The 21,199-nt window shown below is 38.7% G+C and overlaps 1 protein-coding gene across 2 annotated transcripts in view; it reads left to right on the forward strand.

Moving 5' to 3' along the window:
- The window catches only part of SLC25A12 (solute carrier family 25 member 12), a 107,479-nt gene that overhangs the window by 38,448 nt on the left and 47,832 nt on the right, over nucleotides 1–21,199 (forward strand). For both annotated transcript variants that reach the window (XM_007537799.2, XM_060177712.1), the window contains exon 5: nucleotides 6,317–6,456. In XM_007537799.2, the coding sequence (XP_007537861.1) occupies nucleotides 6,317–6,456 (140 nt within the window). The remainder of the gene's footprint in view (nucleotides 1–6,316; nucleotides 6,457–21,199) is intronic.

Here is a 21,199-nt window from a genome sequence, read left to right on the forward strand (position 1 = left end):
CCTGCAGCCCTGCATCACCACTCGTGAAGCTTTCGCCCTGCAGGTGAGGACCAGGGGCTTGCATCCGTGTCCTTGCGCACTGGAATGGTGTATGTGCTTAACCAGGTGTGCCACCACCTGGCCCCTTGAGGTGTCATTTTTACACAGATTTTTTGTAACTAAAAGGAGAAGCACTGTATTGAAGGTTAGAATGTTTAGTTTTCTATCCCCAGTAAAAGATGAGAATCCTTTGAAGCAGTTGACAATGTCCCTTAACTAAGACCCATTCATTTCAGGTAGCATTCAAGGATACATGGTTTCAGTGTAAGGAAATGATTGACTGGGAATTAATTTTTATAGGATTTGGGATCTGTGATAAAGGTCAGTTTTCATGTTTGCACCCAGTTAATAAAATGAACTGTACTTAAGTATTTATAGACATTCATTTGAGCAAAAGGAAGTTTTTTTTAATCCATTCTAAATGTCTCTTACTAGTTGATCTTTTTTTTCTAGTTTGGAGCTTAAATATAGTATAGTCTTTTATAAAATTGGGAGAGAAAGGTGGGAGAAAATATTAGATGCAAGGTGCTGTGGAACGGGGAAATACTATTATGCCATCGGCCTCTCTATGATGATATTGTTTTCTGTGTACTTGTATATTTTCTCATTTTTGCTTTCTTAGAACTACACAGAAAATTATCTACTTATGTGTTATGTGTGTGCATCTTCAAAGTTTTATATAAATAGCAATATTGGATAAAATTTACCTGAGTGCTGGAAAAAGGTTTTCTCTCTCTCTCTCTCTCTCTCTCTCGCTCGCTCACTCTTTCACTCTCTCTTCCCCCTCTTTCCTTCTTTCTCCCAGCTGCTTTGGGAGAGAGGACTGACATTGACATTTTGGTAATCCATTTCCAAATGTGAAACAGAGGAGGGTTCTGGAGTTCAATAAAACCTTTAGACAATCATTTTCTCTTTGACATTCTTTTAATAAGACTTCTAATGCATGTTGTGGATAATTACTTAGTGGCTTGTAGATCTCTGACTACCTGGTGGCATGACTCTTGTAGAGGCATGAGAATGTGTACTAGATACAGCATAAACTTGCCTTGGTTTCACTGTTATTGACTAATATATTGAATATTCTATCCAACACAATTACATTGAGAATATATGTTCAAGTTATATACCACATTGTATTGTTAATAGCTGTTGTGCATTTGTCCCAATTTTTAAAAACAGGCCTGTTGTTGCTTTAACCAAGATTTGGTAATTCTAAAAAGTCCACCAAACACTTACCTATTAACTAATAAATAAAGACAAAACCTGTTATACAGCCTCAATTTTTCTACTAAAATCTCATCAACACTTTTTCAAAGTTTCAAGGATGTGGCACTCTCCAAAGTGAGCATTTCCAATGGCACATATTCACTCCCTGATTGTTGAACCCTCAAAAGCCAGGGATTCCTTTGGATTTTGTACTGTTTGACCAACAATATGTATAGCAGTAAAAACGTGTTTAATTTGTGCCTCAAAAATACTTTCTTTCCCCCCTAAAGGGAAGAATGGACTGGGGTGGTGTAGATCATACCACTACTATTATGAAGAGTTTCAGGAGATGGAAGTCCAGATATAAACATGTACCTTTTCTCAGTGGAAACAAAGCTATAGACATGGAATAATATGAAATTCTAATGATAAATACCTAGTTTAATCTGTTCACAAGTAGAGTTTCAGGGCCCAGGGGGATAGCAAAACATTTTTATGCCTGAGGCTCTGATGTCCTGAGGTCGTAGGTTTAATCCCTGGCACACCATAAACCAGAGTTGAGCAGTGCTCTGGCTTAAAAAAAAAAAAAAATCTGAGGGAGTTGGGCAGTAGTGCAGCGGGTTAAGCTCACTTGACGCAAAGTACAAGGATCCGCTAAGGATCCCGGTTCGAGCCCCCAGCTCCCCACCTGCAGGGGAGTCACTTCACAGGCGGTGAAGCAGGTCTGCAGGTGTCTTTTTCTCCCCCTCTCTGTCTCCCCCTCCTCTCTCCATTTCTCTCTAAAAAAAAAAAAAAATCTGAAAAAAATAATTAAAAAAAGTAAGAGTTTCACCTGGTGTTCAAATTAAATCAGGAATGATTCTCAAGATTTTTTAGATATTGTGAGAAGATGATATTAAAACAATATTACTAGAATAGCTTAGAGTTTGTGGAAAGAAAAGTCATGGTGGCATTTGTTTTATGCCACTTAGTGATATACTATTGAAACATGATTTTCAATAGTAAGAGATGCTGTTTAAATATAATTTCACCTGTCTTGAGCACTAGGTCTTCCACCTATATAGCGGCAGGATTTACCTATTGACTGATGTATAATAGTCCTTTCTGGAGGTAGGTAAATAGTTAATAGAAATACTTTGCCTCAGGAAAACAATGTCCCACCTGAAAGTGGAATCTAGAAGTACGGGACTGAATGTGCTATATAGATTGGAACTTTCTCTGTAAGTTCCTGCTGTTGACTTTTGCTGTTGCTGTTTGTTTGTTTTCCTTTTTCGGCCTCTAAGTTGTTCCTCTCTTCCCATCCCCAAGTTTTCCTGAACTGAAGAACTCTTCCACAAGTTTCACTATTGTTTTTGTTCAGTGACATGTAAAAATATTTGTTGGTCATGCTGGAAGTCCTTTCAGATTCTGACTTCACTTAAAGAACTATACAGGTGAAACTCAGCTCTTAAGAATTTTTTTTTCTCCCCCTGAAAATAAAAATGTTTGATCTCAAGCCTTTAAGTTGGAAGCAGTGGCTCCGGCTGGGCTGAGATCCTTGGAATCAGGATGGTGTTGGGCTGATGGTAGGTGGGCTGTATCACAGGGCTGATGGCTTGTATACCTACAGGAGGAGTTCTCTGGCCACACCGTTGGTACAGCAGCTCCTTCCAGGCTCATTCATGGAACAGGCATGGCGGCAGTCTTGGAGAAGAGTGCCAGCCCCGGTCAGAGGTAATTTTGTGCTGCAGAAAGGTGAACAAGACCAGTAGGAAGCTCTCATAAGGACCCGGGGAGGGATGAGGGTGGATGAGATGGGGAGACACAGTATGGGCTTCTGTTAAAACCTCTGTTAAGACATATTTACATAATGCATATGCTTCAATGTGTAGTTCATCTAGTCCAATCACTGTAAATGACTGATATAGCTTAACGATCTATGTTTTTGAACATTTTACTTAATCTAGTTACCACTACTACCTGTTCTCCTGACAAAAATCATTGTGCTCCTGTCCTCTGAGAAAAAAAAAAGAACACAGTGACAGACTGGTTTTGTATCTGACCCCAGTTCCCTTCTCAAAGGAAGTACAAACTGTCTCTTTCATAAGCCCATGCTCTGCAGGAAGTAAAAAGAAAAGAAAGAAAGAAGAAAAGTTGCCTATTGTTTTCTATATATCAGAAAACGAATGGATTCCTATTTTCCTTTGTCAGTGCCAACCTAGTGTAAACACCATATCATATCTTGCTGCCGGTAAGATGCGACTGTCATATCCACTCCATGAAGGCCAGAACTGTAGCCACTAAAATAGCACTCTAGAGAATGCTAGTCAGAACTAAGTACCCTTGTTTGCCACTGGTAAGATGGGATTCTCTCTGAGGGGAAGACTTGCTATGCAACTTCACTAGATGTATTGGGACTATATTTGAAATTACTGGTGTTCTCTTTCATATTCTGCTGAATCTGATAAACCATAAAATATGAGCATCAGCTATTCGAGCTACTGTCTCACCAGTTCTGAAATGCACACGCACACACACACATGCATATCCTGCTTAAAAGTAGGTGGGAATTATGAATTTAATTGCAAAAATGATAGTTTTACTAATTATTTCTGTAAGTTTCCTGTATAAGCCTGAGGCAGTTGGTAGTGGAAATAATAACAAAAGGGAAGTGGATGTATCAAGAAGTGCCAAAATAGTTTTGAAATTTTGTTGGTCCAAGTAGCTACAGTTGTAGCTTATGACATGGCTGAAATAACAAAAAGTGTCTAGGGGGAGTTAATAAACCACAACACTTAGTAGTGATCATCATAAAACCATGTACAAGGCACAAAAATATCATATAACCATTTGGGGAGAAATAGAAAATGTCCAAATAGATATTCTTGAGACATGGCACTTAAATGGGGAGGTGACTATGAGTAATTTAGGCCATCTTTTTACTCCTTTCTAATATTTTTGTAAGATTTTTTTTTTAGAGGTGACTAAGAAATTTACAAAATAAATTTAAGTTAGTTTTTTATTATTGAGATATTTTATGACTAAATTATACATTACAATTTTAGTTTTTAAATACATCCTTTCTTGTAACATGGGCAACAATGTTCACAAATGAGTTTTTGTTTGTTTGTTTGTTTGTTTGTTTTAGTTTGAAAGCTTTTGAACTTTTGACTTTATTTGATAGTTTCCAAACTTGAGCTTCTGGTATTTTTCTATCTACAAAAGGAATTGTCTTATTGTACTATGACATAAAACATCTAAGTCACTAAATACCTACTTCTTATCAAATAGTTGAGTTTTAGAAGGTTTGACCTTTAAATAAAGGAGACCATGAGATAACCTACTCCCTTTAATGACATAGTATCATCTTTATATAGGTAGTAATATAAGTTATCCTATTCTGCTTTCTATTTATTTCTTTAACTTTTTGTTAGATCTTAATAAAAAGAAATCAAATTAATTTGGGAATAAAAGTTAATTTAGAAGGCACCTATAGATCTTTGCTGACCTGCCATAATAGTGCTAATTTTAAATATTTTTACAACCCTTATAATTGTCTTATAAACTTCAACATATTTTACAACTTGTTAAATTTTACATAAAGTTAAGGGTATCATTTTATTGGCTATATACATCAGGATTCCATAAATTGCTATTGAGTTCTTTGCTTTTAAAAATGAGAGCCCATAAATTTAATCTGTGTTTATAGAAGGTGCAAACAATTTGAAAACTCTGGAGTGCTGTTGCTATTTTGGCAGGAAATAAATACTACATCCCATTTGAAAGAAAAGATGAAAATCCCATCTCCCCAGTGATATCCAATGCCTTCCTACTTGAGTGCTGTGACCTATTCAGGACAGTTACATTGAGTCCAGGCTGATAGGATTTCCAGCTCAGGTTCCACTCTCCCCTGCTCCGCCCCCTTCCCGCTCCTAGCAATGTTTTTAGCAATAAAAAAAATGTATATTAAACTAAAGGGAATCCATTAAGCCATTTATAATATGAGATCTGTATCTTATACAAAGAATTTGCAGAAATTAGAGAAAATAACATAGTTGGAGGAGATTATAAGACATTTAACTTGTATATACTAATTCTCTAGTATAATTGATAGCTGTTGATGGTAAAACCTTTTCACTAATATAATTGGCTTAGATTTGAAAATAATTTTGTTCTTAAGACATCAGGCTTCCTGCTTAACTTTGTTAGTGATTTTTTTTTTTTGGCATGAGCTCTTAAATTAGTCTATCCAGTCTATGCTTGTTAAAGTATCAGCCATTTGTGAATTGACTTCTAGTAAGCGTAGAACTGTGTGGGAAAGTGAATGACACCAGTAGTGCATGATGACAAGCTGTCAGAGGATTTTGGTTGTCTATTAATTACACAGTGTGAGTGGTTCCTATCTAAAAGTTAGTGTACTGTGTTTAGATCTTTATTTAAAAGTGAATCACTAATTTCACTTATCTTAAAATATTTTAATAGTTGAAACTAATAATCATGGTTTTATGGGGATTTTGAAGCTTTGTGTCAAGACCATATTTTTGACAATATCAGAAGCTTTTAATAAGGTGCTTGCTGCTGAGCTAATGATATGCTTTTGGTAGTATTTCTTATACCTATCTTCAATAGACATTCAGGCTAGTGTGAATGTAATAATCAAGCCTCAATCAAACCATACTTGGTATGACAAATATTGCATTATACTGTAATTTAGGTATTCATGCTTCTGATAAAGGGCTTAATTCGACTCCTTGAGGAATGGGGAAAACACTATTGATTTATACTGGAATGCAAAGTAGCAGCCATTTAGAGTGCAAGATATAAATCACATCCTAATTAAAATTAAATCAGAGAAATTAAGAATTTCATGGCCTTATATGTAATGGTACACAATCTTAAGTGTAAAATTATATTTTGTATCAGTTGTGTTCCTGTGCATGGGTCCTGAGCACAAAACATTAAAGTTAATCTTAATAGAAGCAGATAATCTTGACTTTAAAAATTTCTCTTAATTTTTTTCTGTAGGAACATTGCAGTGGACTAAACTACTTATTCCAGATATAATTTCTCTATTTTTGTTTTCCTTTTTAAGAAAATGTCAAAGAAATTTTTGGACAGACCATCATTCATCATCATATCCCTTTTAACTGGGACTGTGAATTTATCCGACTGCATTTTGGGCATAATCGGAAGAAGCACCTTAACTACACTGAATTCACTCAGTTTCTCCAGGTAAGCCTACTTTCTGTAACTAATGGCCATATATGTCATTTCCCTCTACAGTTTTTGCTTTTTGTTTTTACTAATTTTATTACAAACAATAGAAATGTCCTGCAGCATTTCATCTTTTTTTTATTTCACGTGCCTAGAGGCGACCTCTTTAATTTCACAATTATTTCTTTGAGTATTTATTTCCATACCTCTAAATTATAAAACTGTGCTGTTATTATCACTTTAAAGTTTTTTTTTTCCTTTTACATTTGTTTTAAATATTTATTTATTGGATAGAGACAGAAATTGATAGGGAAGGGGGTGGGAGAGAGAAGGAGAGACACACCTGTAACACTACTTCACTGCTTGTGAAGCTTTCCCTCTGCCGGTGGGGGCTGGGGGCTTGAACCCAAGTCTTTGCACATTGTAACACATGCACCGTACCAGGTGTGCCACTGCCCAGCATGACTTTTATGTATCTTTGATTGGATTTGAACCATGAATGATTAGAAACTATGTTTTTCAGCTCTTCCTCTCTACTACAGACTTGGACATTTCCCACCACCCATGTTATTATGTCACAATTCTGCTTATCTCAATAGTGATATTTGAATCACTGTACTTTTTAGGTGCTATGCATGACTAAGTGACTACATTTATTATTTCTAAGAAAGAGAATAAAATTTAAATTTCATATAATAATGCTAATTTCTCAAGTTGTGTCTCAGTTATTAAAATGAATAATTTTTTATTGGCTTGCCAGAAAAATCATGATGCATTTTTGCACAGAAAAATATGGCATGACTTTTCCAGCAATCCAGTAACTTGTTAAAAATAAGTTTATGTATCTATTAATTTTGTCTTCATGGAGATTCCAGGGATTTTTTTTTTTTTTTTGGTGAGTGAAACTCCACATAGCATAAAGTTAACCATTGTGGTCTAGTGGGAATGCACCTAGTTGAATGCAAACATCACCATGCACAAAGACATCGGTTCAAGCCCCCAGTTCCCACCTGGAGGAGGGAAGCTTCACAAGTGGTGAAGCAGAGCTGCAGGTTACTGTCTTTCTCTCTCCCTCTTTAGCGCCCTCTCCTCTCTCAATTTCAGTGATAACCCTGGAGAATAAAAAATAAAAAAGTAGGGAGTCGGGCTGTAGCATAGTGGGTTAAGCGCAGGTGGCGCTAAGCTCAAGGACCAGCGTCAGGATCCCGGTTCGAGCCCCCGGCTCCCCACCTGCAGGCAGGTCCCTTCACAGGCGGTGAAGCAGGTCTGCAGGTGTCTGTCTTTCTCTCCCCCTCTCTGTCTTCCTCTCCTCTCTCCATTTCTCTCTGTCCTATCCAACAACAACGACATCAATAATAACTACAACAATAAAACAACAAGGGCAACAAAAGGGAATAAATAAATAAAATAAAATTTAAAAAAAATTTAAAAAATAAAAAAGTAATCAGAAGGAAAATTAAAATATATCTTGAGACAAATAAAAATGAGAACACAGTCCTGCAAAAACAGTTCAAAGAGAGGAGTTGGGCTGTAGTGCAGCAGTGAAATGCAGGTGGTGCAAAGTGCAAGGACTGGTTCAAGCCCCCAGCTCCCCACCTGCAGAGGAGTAGCTTCATAGATGGTGAAGCAGGTCTGCAGGTGTCTCTCTTTCTCTCCCCCTCTCTGTCTTCCCCTCCTCTCTCCATTTCTCTCTGTCCTATCCAACAACAACATAAATAACAACAATAATAACTATAACAACAATAAAAAACAACAAGGGCAATAAAAGGGAAAATAAATAAATATTTATTTTTTATTTTTTTTTCTTTTTTATTTAAGAAAGGATTAATTAACAAAACCATAGGGTAGAGGGGTACAACCCCACACAATTCCCACCGCCCAATCTCCATATCCCACCCCCTCCCCCGATAGCTTTCCCATTCTCTATCCCTCTGGGAGCATGGACCCAGGGTCATTGTGGGTTGCAGAAGGTAGAAGGTCTGGCTTCTGTAATTGCTTCCCCGCTGAACATGGGCGTTGACTGGTCGGTCCATACTCCCAGTCTGCCTCTCTCTTTCCCTAGTAGGGTGGGTCTCTGGGGAAGCTGAGCTCCAGGACACATTGGTGGGGTCTTCAATCCAGGGAAGTCTGGCCGGCATCCTGATGACACCTGGAACCTGGTGACTGAAAAGAGAGTTAGCATACAAAGCCAAACAAATTGTTGAGCAATCATGGACCCAAAGCTTGGAAAAGTGGAGAGGAAGTATTAGGGAGGTACTCACTGTAAGCTCTAGTGTACTTCTGCTTTCTTACTTTGGTGCCATACTCCTAACTCAGTCAATTTCTGCTTTGCGTTTCTACTTCTTTTTTTTTTTTTTTTACTTGCATAACATTCCCCAGATTCCCATTTAACAATACAACCCCCACTATTTCATTCATCATTTTTCATGGACCTGTATTCTCCCCACCCACCCACCCACCCCAGAGTCTTTTACTTTGGTGTAATACTCCAATTCCATTTCAGGTTCGACTTGTGTTTTCTTTTCTATTCTTGTTTTTCAACTTCGGCCTGAGATTGAGATCATCCCATATTCATCCTTCTGTTTCTGACTTATTTCACTCAACATGATTTTTTCAAGGTCCATCCAAGATCGGCTGAAAACGGTGAAGTCACCATTTTTTACAGCTGAGTAGTATTCCATTGTGTATATATACCACAACTTGCTCAGCCACTCATCTGTTGTTGGACACCTGGGTTGCTTCCAGGTTTTGGCTATTACAAATTGTGCTGCCAAGAACATATGTGTACACAGATCTTTTTGGATGGCTGTTTTGGGTTCCTTAGGATATATCCCCAGGAGGGGAATTGTAGGGTCATAGGGTAGGTCCATTTCTAGCCTTCTGAGAGTTCTCCAAACTGTTCTCCACAGAGGTTGGACCAATTGACATTCCCACCAGCAGTGCAGGAGGGTTCCTTTGACCCCACACCCTCTCCAGCATTTGCTGCTGTTACCTTTTCTGATGTGTGACATTCTCACAGGAGTGAAGTGATATCTCATTGTTGTCTTGATTTGCATTTCTCTGACAATCAGAGACTTGGAGCATTTTTTCATGTGTTTCTCGGCCTTTTGGATCTCTTCTGTGGTGAATATTCTGTCCAAGTCCTCCCCCCATTTTTGGATGGGGTTATTTGTTGTCTTGTTGTTGAGTCTGGCAAGCTCTTTATATATGTTGGTTATTAAACTCTTATCTGATGTATGGCATGTAAAGATCTTCTCCCATTCTGTGAGGGGTCTCTTGATTTGGGTAGTGGTTTCTTTTGCTGTGAAGAAGCTTTTTAATTTGATGTAGTCCCATAGGTTTATACTTGCCTTAGTCTTCCTTGTAATTGGATTCGTTTCATTGAAAATGTTTTTAAAATTTATGCGGAAAAAAGTTCTGCCAATATTTTCCTCTAAGTATCTGATAGTTTCTGGTCTAACATCCAAGTCCTTGATCCACTTGGAATTTACTTTTGTATTTGGTGAAATACAGTGATTCAGTTTCATTCTTCTGCATGTTTCAACCCATTGTTTCCAACACCATTTGTTGAAGAGACTCTGCTTTCCCCATATAATAGTCTGGGCCCCTTTGTCAAAGATTAGATGTCCATACGTGTGGGGCCTCATTTCTGGGCTCTCAATTCTATTCCACTGGTCAGTGTGTCTGTTCATGTTCCAGTACCAAGCAGTTTTGATGACAATGGCCCTATAATACAGTTTGAGATCTGGCAGTGTGATGCCTCCGGTTCTGTTCTTTTTTCTCAAGATCGTTTTGGCAATTCTAGGTCTTTTCTGGTTCCAGATAAACATTTGTAGCATTTGTTCTATTCTCCTAAAAAATGTGCTTGGGATCTTGATGGGGATAGCATTAAATTTGTAGATGGCTCTGGGTAATATATTCATTTTGATGATGTTTATTCTTCCAACCCATGAACATGGAATATCTTTCCACTTCTTTGTGTCTTTTTCAATTTCTTTGAGTAGTGACTCATAATTTTCAGTATACAAGTCTTTCACTTCTTTGGTTAGGTTTATTCCTAGATATTTTATAGTTTTTGTTGCTATAGAAAAAGGAACTGATTTCTGGATTTCAATTTCTTCTAACTTAGTGTTTGCACAGAGGAATGCCACTGACTTTTGAATGTTAATTTTATAGCCTGACACATTACTGTATTGCCTGATGATTTCCAAAAGCTTCTTGCTGGATTCCTTAGGTTTTTCCATGTATACTATCATGTCATCTGCAAATAAGGAGAGTTTGACTTCTTCTCTTCCAATCTGTATGCCTTTAATTCCTTGCTCCTGCCGGATTGCTATGGCAAGAACTTCCAACACTATGTTGAATAGTAATGGTGATAGTGGGCAGCCCTGTCTAGTACCTGATCTGAGGGGAAATGCTTCCAGTTTTTCACCATTGAGTATGATGTTGGCTGTAGGTTTGCTATATATAGACTCCACTATCTTCAGCAATTTTCCATCTATTCCTATTTTTTGTAGTGTTTTGATCATAAAGGGATGTTGTATTTTGTCAAAGGCTTTCTCTGCATCTATTGATATGACCATGTGGTTTTTGGTCTTGCTTTTGTTGATCTGGTGGATCACATTGATTGACTTACGTATATTAAACCAACCTTGCATGCCTGGGATAAACCCCACTTGGTCATGATGAACAATTTTTTTGATATACTGCTGTATCCGGTTGGCTAGAATTTTGTTCAATATTTTCGCATCTATGTTCATCAGAGATATTGGTCTGTAGTTTTCTTTTTTGGTTGTGTCCCTGTCTGCTTTTGGTATCAGGGTGATGTTGGCTTCATAGAAGCTGGCAGGGAGTATTCCAGTGTCTTCAATCTTCTGGAATACTTTTAAAAGTAGAGGTATTAGTTCTTCTTTGAAAGTTTTGTAGAATTCATTTGTAAAACCATCTGGTCCAGGACTTTTATTTTTGGGAAGATTTTTGATAACTGTTTCAATTTCATTAGCTGTGATGGGCCTGTTCATGTTATCCACTTCCTCTTTACTTAGTTTTGGAAGTTGGTAGGTATCTAGGAAATCATTCATTTCTTCCAGGTTCTCTAGCTTGGTGGCATATAGTTGTTCATAGAAGTCTCGCATGATATGTTGAATTTCTGCAGTGTGTGTTGTGATTTCTCCTCTTTCATTTACTATCCGATTTATTTGGGTCTTCTCCCTTTTTTGTTTTGTGAGTCTGGCTAAAGGTTTGTCGATTTTGTTTACTCTTTCGAAGAACCAACATTTACTTCCATTGATCTTTTGTATGGTTTTCCTATTCTCAATGTTATTTATTTCTGCCCTAACTTTAGTAATTTCTGTCCTTCTGGTTGCTTTAGGATTCCTTTGTTGTTCTTCTTCTAGGTCTTTGAGATGTGCAATCAGGTTGTTTATTTGTGCCTTTTCTTATTTCCTAATGTGTGCTTATATAGCTATGAACTTCCCTCTTAGGACTGCTTTCGCTGTGTCCCAAATATTTTGATAGCTTGTGTCTTCATTTTCACTGAACTCTCGAAACATTTTGATTTCTTCCTTGATTTCCTCTTTGACCCAGAAGTTGTTAAGAAGTGTACTGTTGAGCTTCCACATTTTGGCTCTGTTACTAATTTTTTGTTGATTGTTAAATGTTAGTTTAATTCCACTGTGGTCTGAGAAGATGCTTGGGATGATTTCAGTGCTCTTGAATAGGCTGATGCTGTCTTTGTGGCCTAACGTATGGTCTATCCTTGAGAATGATCCATGTGGATTTGAGTAAAATGTGTATTCCAGTTTCTTGGGATGAATGACTCTGAAAATGTCCAATAGTTCTAGTTTATCTATCTCTTCATTTAGCTCCCTTATGTCTTTACTGATTTTCTTCCTGGATGATCTGTCAAGTTGAGATAGTGGGGTGTTGAAGTCCCCTACTATGATTGTGTTACTGTTAATATATTGTTGTAGCTCTTTCAGTAGAAGTTTGATGTATTTAGATGGCTTCTCATTGGGTGCATAGATATTAATAATTGTTAAGTCCTCTTGATTGACTGATCCTCTGAGCATTAAGTAGTGTCCATTCCTATCTTTTTAAATCTTATCTATTTTAAAGTCTATCATGTCAGATATGAGAATAGCTGTTCCTGTCCTTTTTTGTGGGCCATTGGCTTGAATGATAGTTTTCCATCCTTTCACTTTAAGTCTGTGTTTGTCTTGTTGCGTTAGGTGAGTTTCCTGTAGACAACATATTGTTGGGTTGTGTTTTCTGATCCATCTTCCTACTCTGTGTCTTTTAATAGGTGAATTCAGGCCATTGACATTTATTGATATCAAAGATTGAAGATATTTTAACGCCATTCTTGTAGAGTTTTAGAGTGTTTTGATATATGTCTTATTTGTGGTGGTCTGACTGTTTATAGGAGACCTTTCAGAACTTCTTTCAGGGCAGGCTTGGTGATGGTTGCTTCTTTCAACTGTTGCTTGTCTGAGAAGGTTTTGATGCTTCCATCTAGTCTGAATGACAATCTAGCAGGATATAGTATTCTTGGCTGAAAGCCTTTCTCATTGAGCACTCGATAGATATCTTGCCATTCTCTTCTGGCCTGTAGTGTTTGTATGGAGAAGTCTGCTGCTAATCTTATGGGTTTTCCTTTGTAGGTGACTCTTTGTTTTTCTCTTGCAGCCTTGAGGATCCTTTCTTTATCCTTATTCCTTTCCAATCTAAGTATGACATGTCTTGGTGTCTTTAGGTCTGGGTTAATTCTGTTTGGGACCCTCTGGGCTTCTTGAATCTTTATGTCTTTGGTGTTGTCTAGACTAGAGAAATTTTCAGCTTTTATGGCCTGGAGAACGCTTTCTTCCTCCCCTTCTCTTTCTTCCTCTGGTAAGCCAATAATGCATATATTGTTTCTTTTGAAGTCATCCCATAGGACTCTGTTGTTGTTTTCAGCATCTCTTAATCTCTTTTTGAGATCTCTTACTTCTTTTTTAGTTGTCTCTAATTCATCCTCAATCTTGCTAATTCTGTCTTCAGCCTCATTGATTCTATTCTCTCTGCCCTCTACTGCTTTCTGGAGTTCATCTATTTTGTTGCCCTGCTGTGATACTGTTTTAGCTTGTTCAGCTAGTTGCCTTCTTAGCTCAGCGATTTCAGCTTTCAGCTCTCTAATAACCATGAGATAATTAGAATTTTCTTCCATATTCTCATTTGTTGTTCCTGCATTTCTGATTACAATTTTTTCAAATTCTTTACTCACTCCTGTTATTATTTCCTTAGCTAATGTTTGGATGTTGAACTCGTTGTTTTGTGCTTCACCCTCTGGAGGACTTTTAGCTGGACTCTTGTCCTGGTTCGAGTCTCCAATATTTTTTCTTGTTGTTTTAACCATTTTAAATAAGTTAACAGTTTTTTCAATCCCTGAGTTGGAGTTCAGTGGTGTAAAAGCCTTTTTTTTTTCCCCTGTAGGCTATGGGAGCCTGAGGGCTTTTAAACTATCAATAGGCTTCTTAGCTTAATCACTGACTCCTGACCAAGAGATAAAGCAGGGTGTGGCAGAGATAATCCAGTGGTTATGCAAAGAGACTTTCACAGCCCCTCAGCTATGCCACCGAGGTATAGGTCTTCTGAGTTTCCCGGTTAGATCTCTGTACCCTGGTGTCCCTCCCTGTTGCTGCTCCAGATTCTGAGGGTAGTAGTAATGGAGACTCAGAGTTGCACTTGGTGAGTCTCTGGGGAGTCCTTTCCTCCCTTCAGCTGTCCCCTTGTTGGTGGAGCAGACTGAAGGTGGTGTCTCCACTGACAAACTGTCGAACTGTTAGCAGTCACTTAATCTCTCCTTAGGCCCCTCTCTCCTCTCTGTCACCAGCCACGCGTGTTTGTACTCACGGGTGATTTACTGGGTTTCTGTGGTCATTCTAGTCCTGTCTTGTTTCGGTCCGGGTGGTCTCCTTTGGTATTCCTAGTTGATCCGGGAGAGGAGAGGAGAGAAAGCAATCTGCTGCTCGTAGCTCCGCCTCCGGAAGTCGAATCAAAATAAATAAATATTAAAAAATTTAAAAAACAGTTTGAAGAGGGGAGTTTATAGTGATTAATGCCTGCATTTTTGAAGAAAAAAGGTCAAAGAATCAGCTAACTTTATACCTGAGGAAACAAAGAGAAGAACAAAGTTCAGAGTATGCTGGTCCTTGCGCTTTGCGCCACCTGCGCTTAACCCGCTGCACTACTGCCCGACTCCCTCAAAGATTTTTTTTAAAAGAAAGAGTATCACTTCCAAATTCATCATCATCATCATCATCATTGGCTTCCAGAGTAACCGCTGGAATTGGGTGCCTGCACCACAAATCCACTGCTCCTGGAGGCCATCTTTTTTCTATTGTTGTTGTTGTGGTTGCTGTTATTGTTGTTGCTGTTAATTGTTGTAGGATAGGACAGAGAGAAACTGAGAGAGGAGGGGAAGACAGAGGAGGAAAGACAGACACCTGCAGACCTGCTTCACTGCCTGTAAAGTGAGCCCCCTGCAGGTAGGGAGCTGGGGCCTCAAACCAGGACCCTTTCTTTGGTCCCTGCTCCCCGCACTATGTGTGCTTAACCTGGTGTGTTACCACCTGGCCCCTTCCAAATTCATTTTCTGAAGCCAGTGTCAAACTCTGATGAGAAAGCTAGATAAGGATATTTAAAAGGAAAGAGAATAATAGGCCACTATCTCTGATGAACATAGGTATAAAAATCCTCAACAAAATATTAGGAAAACAAATTTTACAGCACAATAAAATGATCAGACACCATGAACAAGTAATATTTATTCCTATAAAGCATAGATAATATAGGCCGATCATGAAATGTAATACACCACATTAACAAAATGAAGTTTAAAACCTTGATCTTCTCAATATAATATGCAAAGACATTTGACAAATTATCATCCTTTTATGATAAAAACACTTAAAAATTAGATACGGATGGAAGATACCTCAATATAAAGGCTATATATGAAATCCACAGTAAAATCCTTAGCAGTGAAAAGCTTCTTTGAAACCAGTAACAAGGGTGCCGGCTGGTGGCTCACCCAGTTAAGCACACATAATATGAAGTGTAAGGATGTGGAATCGAGCTCCCCTCTTTCCCCCACCGCTCCCAACCATCAGAGGGGATGCTTCACAAGAGGAGAAGCAGGTCTGGAGGTGTCTGTCATTCCTTCTCTCTTTTCCTTCTCATTTTCTCTCTTCCCTATCCAGTAAAATGGAAAGAAAAAAAAGGCCACCAGGAGCAGTGGATTCGTAGTGCAGACACTGAGCCCCGGCCATAACCCTGGAGGCAAAAACAAACAAACAAAAAAGCCTACTCTGTTTTATTGAAAAGGTACTTGAAGTTCTAGTCTGAGAGAAAAGGCATCCAAACTGGAAAGGAAGATAAAAAATTGTCTCTTGTTTTCTCATGACTTTACACATAGACACAAATTGTTAGAACTAGTAAATTCAGGAAGGATACAAAACCAAAATACAAAACCCTGTTGTATTTCTATATAATACTAATGAGCTGTTAGAAAGAGAAATTGAGAAAACAATTTCACTATGAGAACATAAAAAAGAATGGGGGTGGAGTGGGGACAGACAGTGGCACACATATTACGCAGTGCAAGGGCCTGGATTCAAACCCTGGCTCCCCACCTATAGGGCGCATACTTCATAAGCAATGAAGCAGTCTTCTATCATCCTCTTCCTCTCACTATCTCCCCCTTCCTTTCTCAATTTCTCTCAGTCCTATCTAATAAAAATTAGGGAGAATAAAAGGGTGGGAGATGGCTGCTGGGAGTGGTAGATTCTTAGTGCCAGGCTGCAGCAATATTAGCCCCACCCCTCCAGGGTTATTGCTGGGGCTCTATGTAGCCACTATTAATCCACCTCTCCCAGTGGCCATTTTTTTCCATCTATTTTATTGGATGGGACAGAGAAATTGGGGGGGGGGGAGGGAAAGATAGACCCAGCAGACCTGCTTCACCACTCTTGAAACTCATCCTCCTGCAGGTGGGGAGTGGAGACCTGAACCCGGGTCCTTGCACATGACAATATGTGTGCTTAACTGAGCCATCACCTAGCCTGAATATATATATGTATAAGATAATACTTACCTGGGTAGGGTGGGGAGGTAGGGGGGTGGGATGGGGTACCGTGATCATGAGGATGGTTCCCCAGGGCAAGGCTTCTCCTTTGTACTCTGGGTGGCTGTGTTGACACCTTCGATTTCCCCAAATATGAAAAACTCAACTGTAGAATTCTGCTTTTATGCTCTCACCTGGAAAATTAGATTAAAAAGAATAAAATAATTGGGGAAACATGTAACTAGGAAGGTGAAAGGTTTGTACACTGAAAATTACAAAATACTGGTGATGGTGAAAAAGATTGACAAGGATGCAAGTAAATGAAAAAAAATTCAAGTTTATGAATTGAAAGAATTGATATTGTTAAATATTCATATTACCAAAAGTGATCTATAAGATTCAATGCAATTACTATCAAAGTTCATACAAATTTCTTTCTTTCTCTCTTCCTTTTTTTTTTTTTTGTTTGTTTAGCTAAGGGGTAGGGATATTTTTACTTTTTTTTAAAATTTATTGGGGTGAGGGGCTTTAATCGTTTACAGTATAGTCTTTAGCACATAGCTCAACCTCTTATCTCCCTATGATTAGGAGACACAGCAGTATTCCAATGTCACTTCATCCTGTCCACGCCCCTTATTCCCCAGAGTCCTTTGCTTTGGTGCAATACACCATGCCCAGTCCGAGTTTCACCTCCATGGAGTGGGAGAAGACCTTTATGTGTCACATCTCAGACAGAGGACTGATAACTAAAATACACAATGAACTCACCAAACTCAACAGTAAACAGACAGCAACCTCATTGAGAAATGGTGGAAAGCTATGGGCAGAATCGTCTCCAAAGGAGATATCTAATGGGCCAACAGACATTTGAAAAAATGCTCAGAGTCACTGATGACCAGGGAAATGCAACAATGAAATACCATTTTAGGGGCTGGGCAGTGGCACATAGTGCCAGGAACCATGCTGGGTGGTGACACACGTCATTGAGCACACACATCACAGTGCACAAGGACCCAGGTTCAAGCCCCCAGTCCCCACCTGCAGGGGAAAGCTTTATGAGTGGTGAAGCAGTACTGCAGAAGTCTGTCTCTCTCCCTCTCTATCTCCTCTTCCCTTCTCAATTTCTCTTTGTTCTATCCAATAAAATGGGGGGAAAAAAGGCCTTCAGGAGCAGTGGATCCATAGTGCCAACAATGAGCCCTAGCGACAGCCCTGGAAGGGGAAAAAAAAAACACTTTAATATTTATTTATTCTTTAATATTTATTTATTATTGGATAGAGACAAGAGAAACTGAGAGGGTTGGGGGAGATAGACAGAGAGACACCTGCAGTACTGCTTCACTACTTGTGAACATTTTCCCCTGCAGGTGGGGACCAGGGGCTTGAACCTGGGTTCTCATGTACTGTGATATGTGCACTCAATGAAGTATGCCACCACCCTGCCCCCAAAATATCACTTTACACCAGAGGAGATGTCATACATTAGAAAAGACAGAACATCGGGGAATTGGGCTGTAGCGCAGCAGGTTAAGCTCAGGTGGCGCAAAGCACAAGGACCGGCATAAGGATCCCAGTTCGAACCCCGGCTCCCCACCTGCAGGGGAGTCGCTTCACAGGCGGTGAAGCAGGTCTGCAGGTGTCTGTCTTTCTCTCCCCCTCTCTGTCTTCCCCTCCTCTCTCCGTTTCTCTCTGTCCTATCCAACAACGACGACAATAATAATAACTACAACAATAAAACAACAAGGGCAACAAAAGGGAATAAATAAATTAAATAAAATATTTTTAAAAAATTTAAAAAAAAAGAAAAGACAGAACATCAACTGTTGAAGAGGGTGTGGAGGAAAAGGGATTCTCCTACATTGCTGTTGGAAATTTTTTTTTTACTTTTTTTAAAAAAGCCTTTATTTATTTTCCCTTTTATTGCTCTTGTTGTTTTATTGTTGTAGTTATTTTTATTGTTGTTGTTGTTGATGTCGTCATTGTTGGATAGGACAGAGAGAAATGGAGAGAGGAGGGGAAGACAGAGAGGGGGAGAGAAAGAGAGACACCTGTAGACCTGCTTCACCGCCTGTGACCACCCGACTCCCTGCTGGTGGAAATTTAAGTTAGCCAAAACCCTGTGGAAAACAGTCTGGAGATTCATCACAACTCTAGAAATGTGGTCCGAGAAGTGGCGCCATGGATAAAGGGTTGGATTCTCAAACATAGGGTCCTGAATTCCATCCCTGGCAGCACATGTACCGGAGTGATGTATGGTCAATTTTCTCTCCTTCTACCCCTCACATACATACATACATACATACATACATACATACATACATACTAAAAAATAAATAAATAACTCTAGGAATGGACCTACCTTGTGACCCAGCAATTCCTCTCCTAGCATATGGCATTTTCTACAGAAATAGAAGAATCCTAAAATTATAAAACTATATGAACATCAGACTACAAAAGACCCTAAATTGTCAATGCAATCTTGAGAAAACACAGCTGGAAACATAACACATTTTGATTTCAAGATGTTTTACAATACTATAGTACTAAAAGCAGCATCGTATTGTCATGAAATCAGACATATAGATCAATGGCACAGAATAATCCAGAAATGAATGCATGCATACATGATCAATTATTTGACAGTGAAGCCAAGAATATCAATGGGAAAATATCAGTCTTTTTAATAAATGATGTTGAGGAAACTGGATACCCATATGCAAATAATTCAAACTAGATTCCTTATCTCAGTTTCCTCAGTAAGCGGGATGACTTCGAAGGTGGCACAGTGGACAAAGGGTTGGACTTTCAAGTATGTGGTCCTGAGTTCAGTCTCCAGCTTTGAATGTGCTAGAATGATGTTTTGGCTCTGTATCTCTCATTAATAAAATAAATCTTTTTTTTTTTAATTTTTTTTTAATATTTATTTTATTTATTTATTCCCTTTTGTTGCCCTTGTTGTTTTGTTGTTGTTGTTGTTAGGTAGGACAGAGAGAAATGGAGAGAGGAGGGGAAGACAGAGAGGGGGAGAGAAAGACACCTGCAGACCTGCTTCACCGCCTATGAAGCGACTCCCCTGCAGGTGGGGAGCCGGGGTTCGAACCGGGATCCTTATGCCGGTCCTTGTGCTTTGCGCCACCTGCGCTTAACCTGCTGCGCTACAGCCCGACTCCCAATAAAATAAATCTTAACAAGAAGAAGAAGGAGAAGAGGAAGCATCTATCCTCCAGTAAATGAATGGATAAGGAAATATATATATATATATATACTGGGTTGTCACAAAAGTCATGATGAGTATTTGTTTTTCTTTTTCATTATTATTATTTTTTTGCAACCAGGGTTTATGCTGGGGGTAGGCGCTGGCACTACAATTCCACTGCTCCTAGTGGCTATTTTTTCCATTTTTTTCCCCTTTCTATTGTTATTTGACAGGAGAGAGGAATAGAGGGTAAGGGAGATAGAAGTGGGGAGAGAAAGACATCTGCAGACCTGCTTCACCACTTATGAAGCAGTCCCCCCTGCAGGTGGGGAGCAGGGGCTCAGACCCTGGTCCTTGCAGATAGTACTATATGTGCTTAACTGGATACTCCACTGCCCAGCCCCAATTTTTCTATGCAGTATGTGTCACTTCTGCAACAACCCAATACAATGGAATATTATTTAGTTTTAAGGAAGTTCCTGTCACTTGTTACAACATGGATGAACTTGGAAGTCTTTGTACTAGGTGAAGTAAATCAAACAAAAAGCAAGTATGTGTATCAGTTATGTATAGAGTCTAAAGAAAGCATCCAAACTTCGTAAATAAAAATAGAAAATAGTTGCTGGGGGCTTTGTGTCTGTGGCAAGGTGGGAGAGTATATTAGAATAGTCTGGAAAAAGAGGACTAACAGTCATAAAATGAATAAGATATGAGGCTCCAATGTATCACATTGACTGTTATTAAATAACAATACCGTATTAAATAATTGAAATTTGCACAAGGAGTAGATGTATTTTTAATATTTATTTTCCCTTTAAAATTTTTTTATTGTTTTTTTATTGTTTCTTTATTGTTGTTGTAGTTATTATTGTTGATGTCATCGTTGCTGGATAGGACAGAGAGAAATGGAGAGAGGAGGGGAAGACAGAGAGGGGGAGAGAAAGACACCTGCAGACCTGCTTCACCACCTGTGAAGCGACTCCCTTGCAGGTGGGGAGCCGGGGCTGGAATCTGGATCCTTATGCTTGGTCCTTGCACTTTGCACCATGTGCATTTAACCCGCTGTGCTACTGCCTGACTCCCATGCAGTAGATCTTTAAGCATTCTCTCCAAGAAAAAATAAAGGTTAATATGTGAGGTGATACATGTGTTAATTAACTTGGTGGTGGGATTCTTCCCAAATTGCTTATATACAAATTGTGCTAAACACTTTAAAAATATTACAGTCCTGTCAAATATGCCTCAATACAGCTGACATTCTATTTTTAATTTGCTTACCATCTTTATTTATTTTTGAAGATTTTATTTATTTATTCATGAAAAATGATAAGTAGAAAGAGAGAAAGAACCAGACATCATTCTGATCACGTGCTTTGGGTGATTGAACTCTTTAAATTTTTTTTAAATCATCTTTATTTATTGGATAGAGACACCTGGAAATTGAGAGTGAAGGGGATGATAGA

Source organism: Erinaceus europaeus, chromosome 18, assembly GCF_950295315.1.
Source record: "Erinaceus europaeus chromosome 18, mEriEur2.1, whole genome shotgun sequence".
Classification (NCBI taxonomy): Eukaryota; Metazoa; Chordata; class Mammalia; order Eulipotyphla; family Erinaceidae; genus Erinaceus; species Erinaceus europaeus.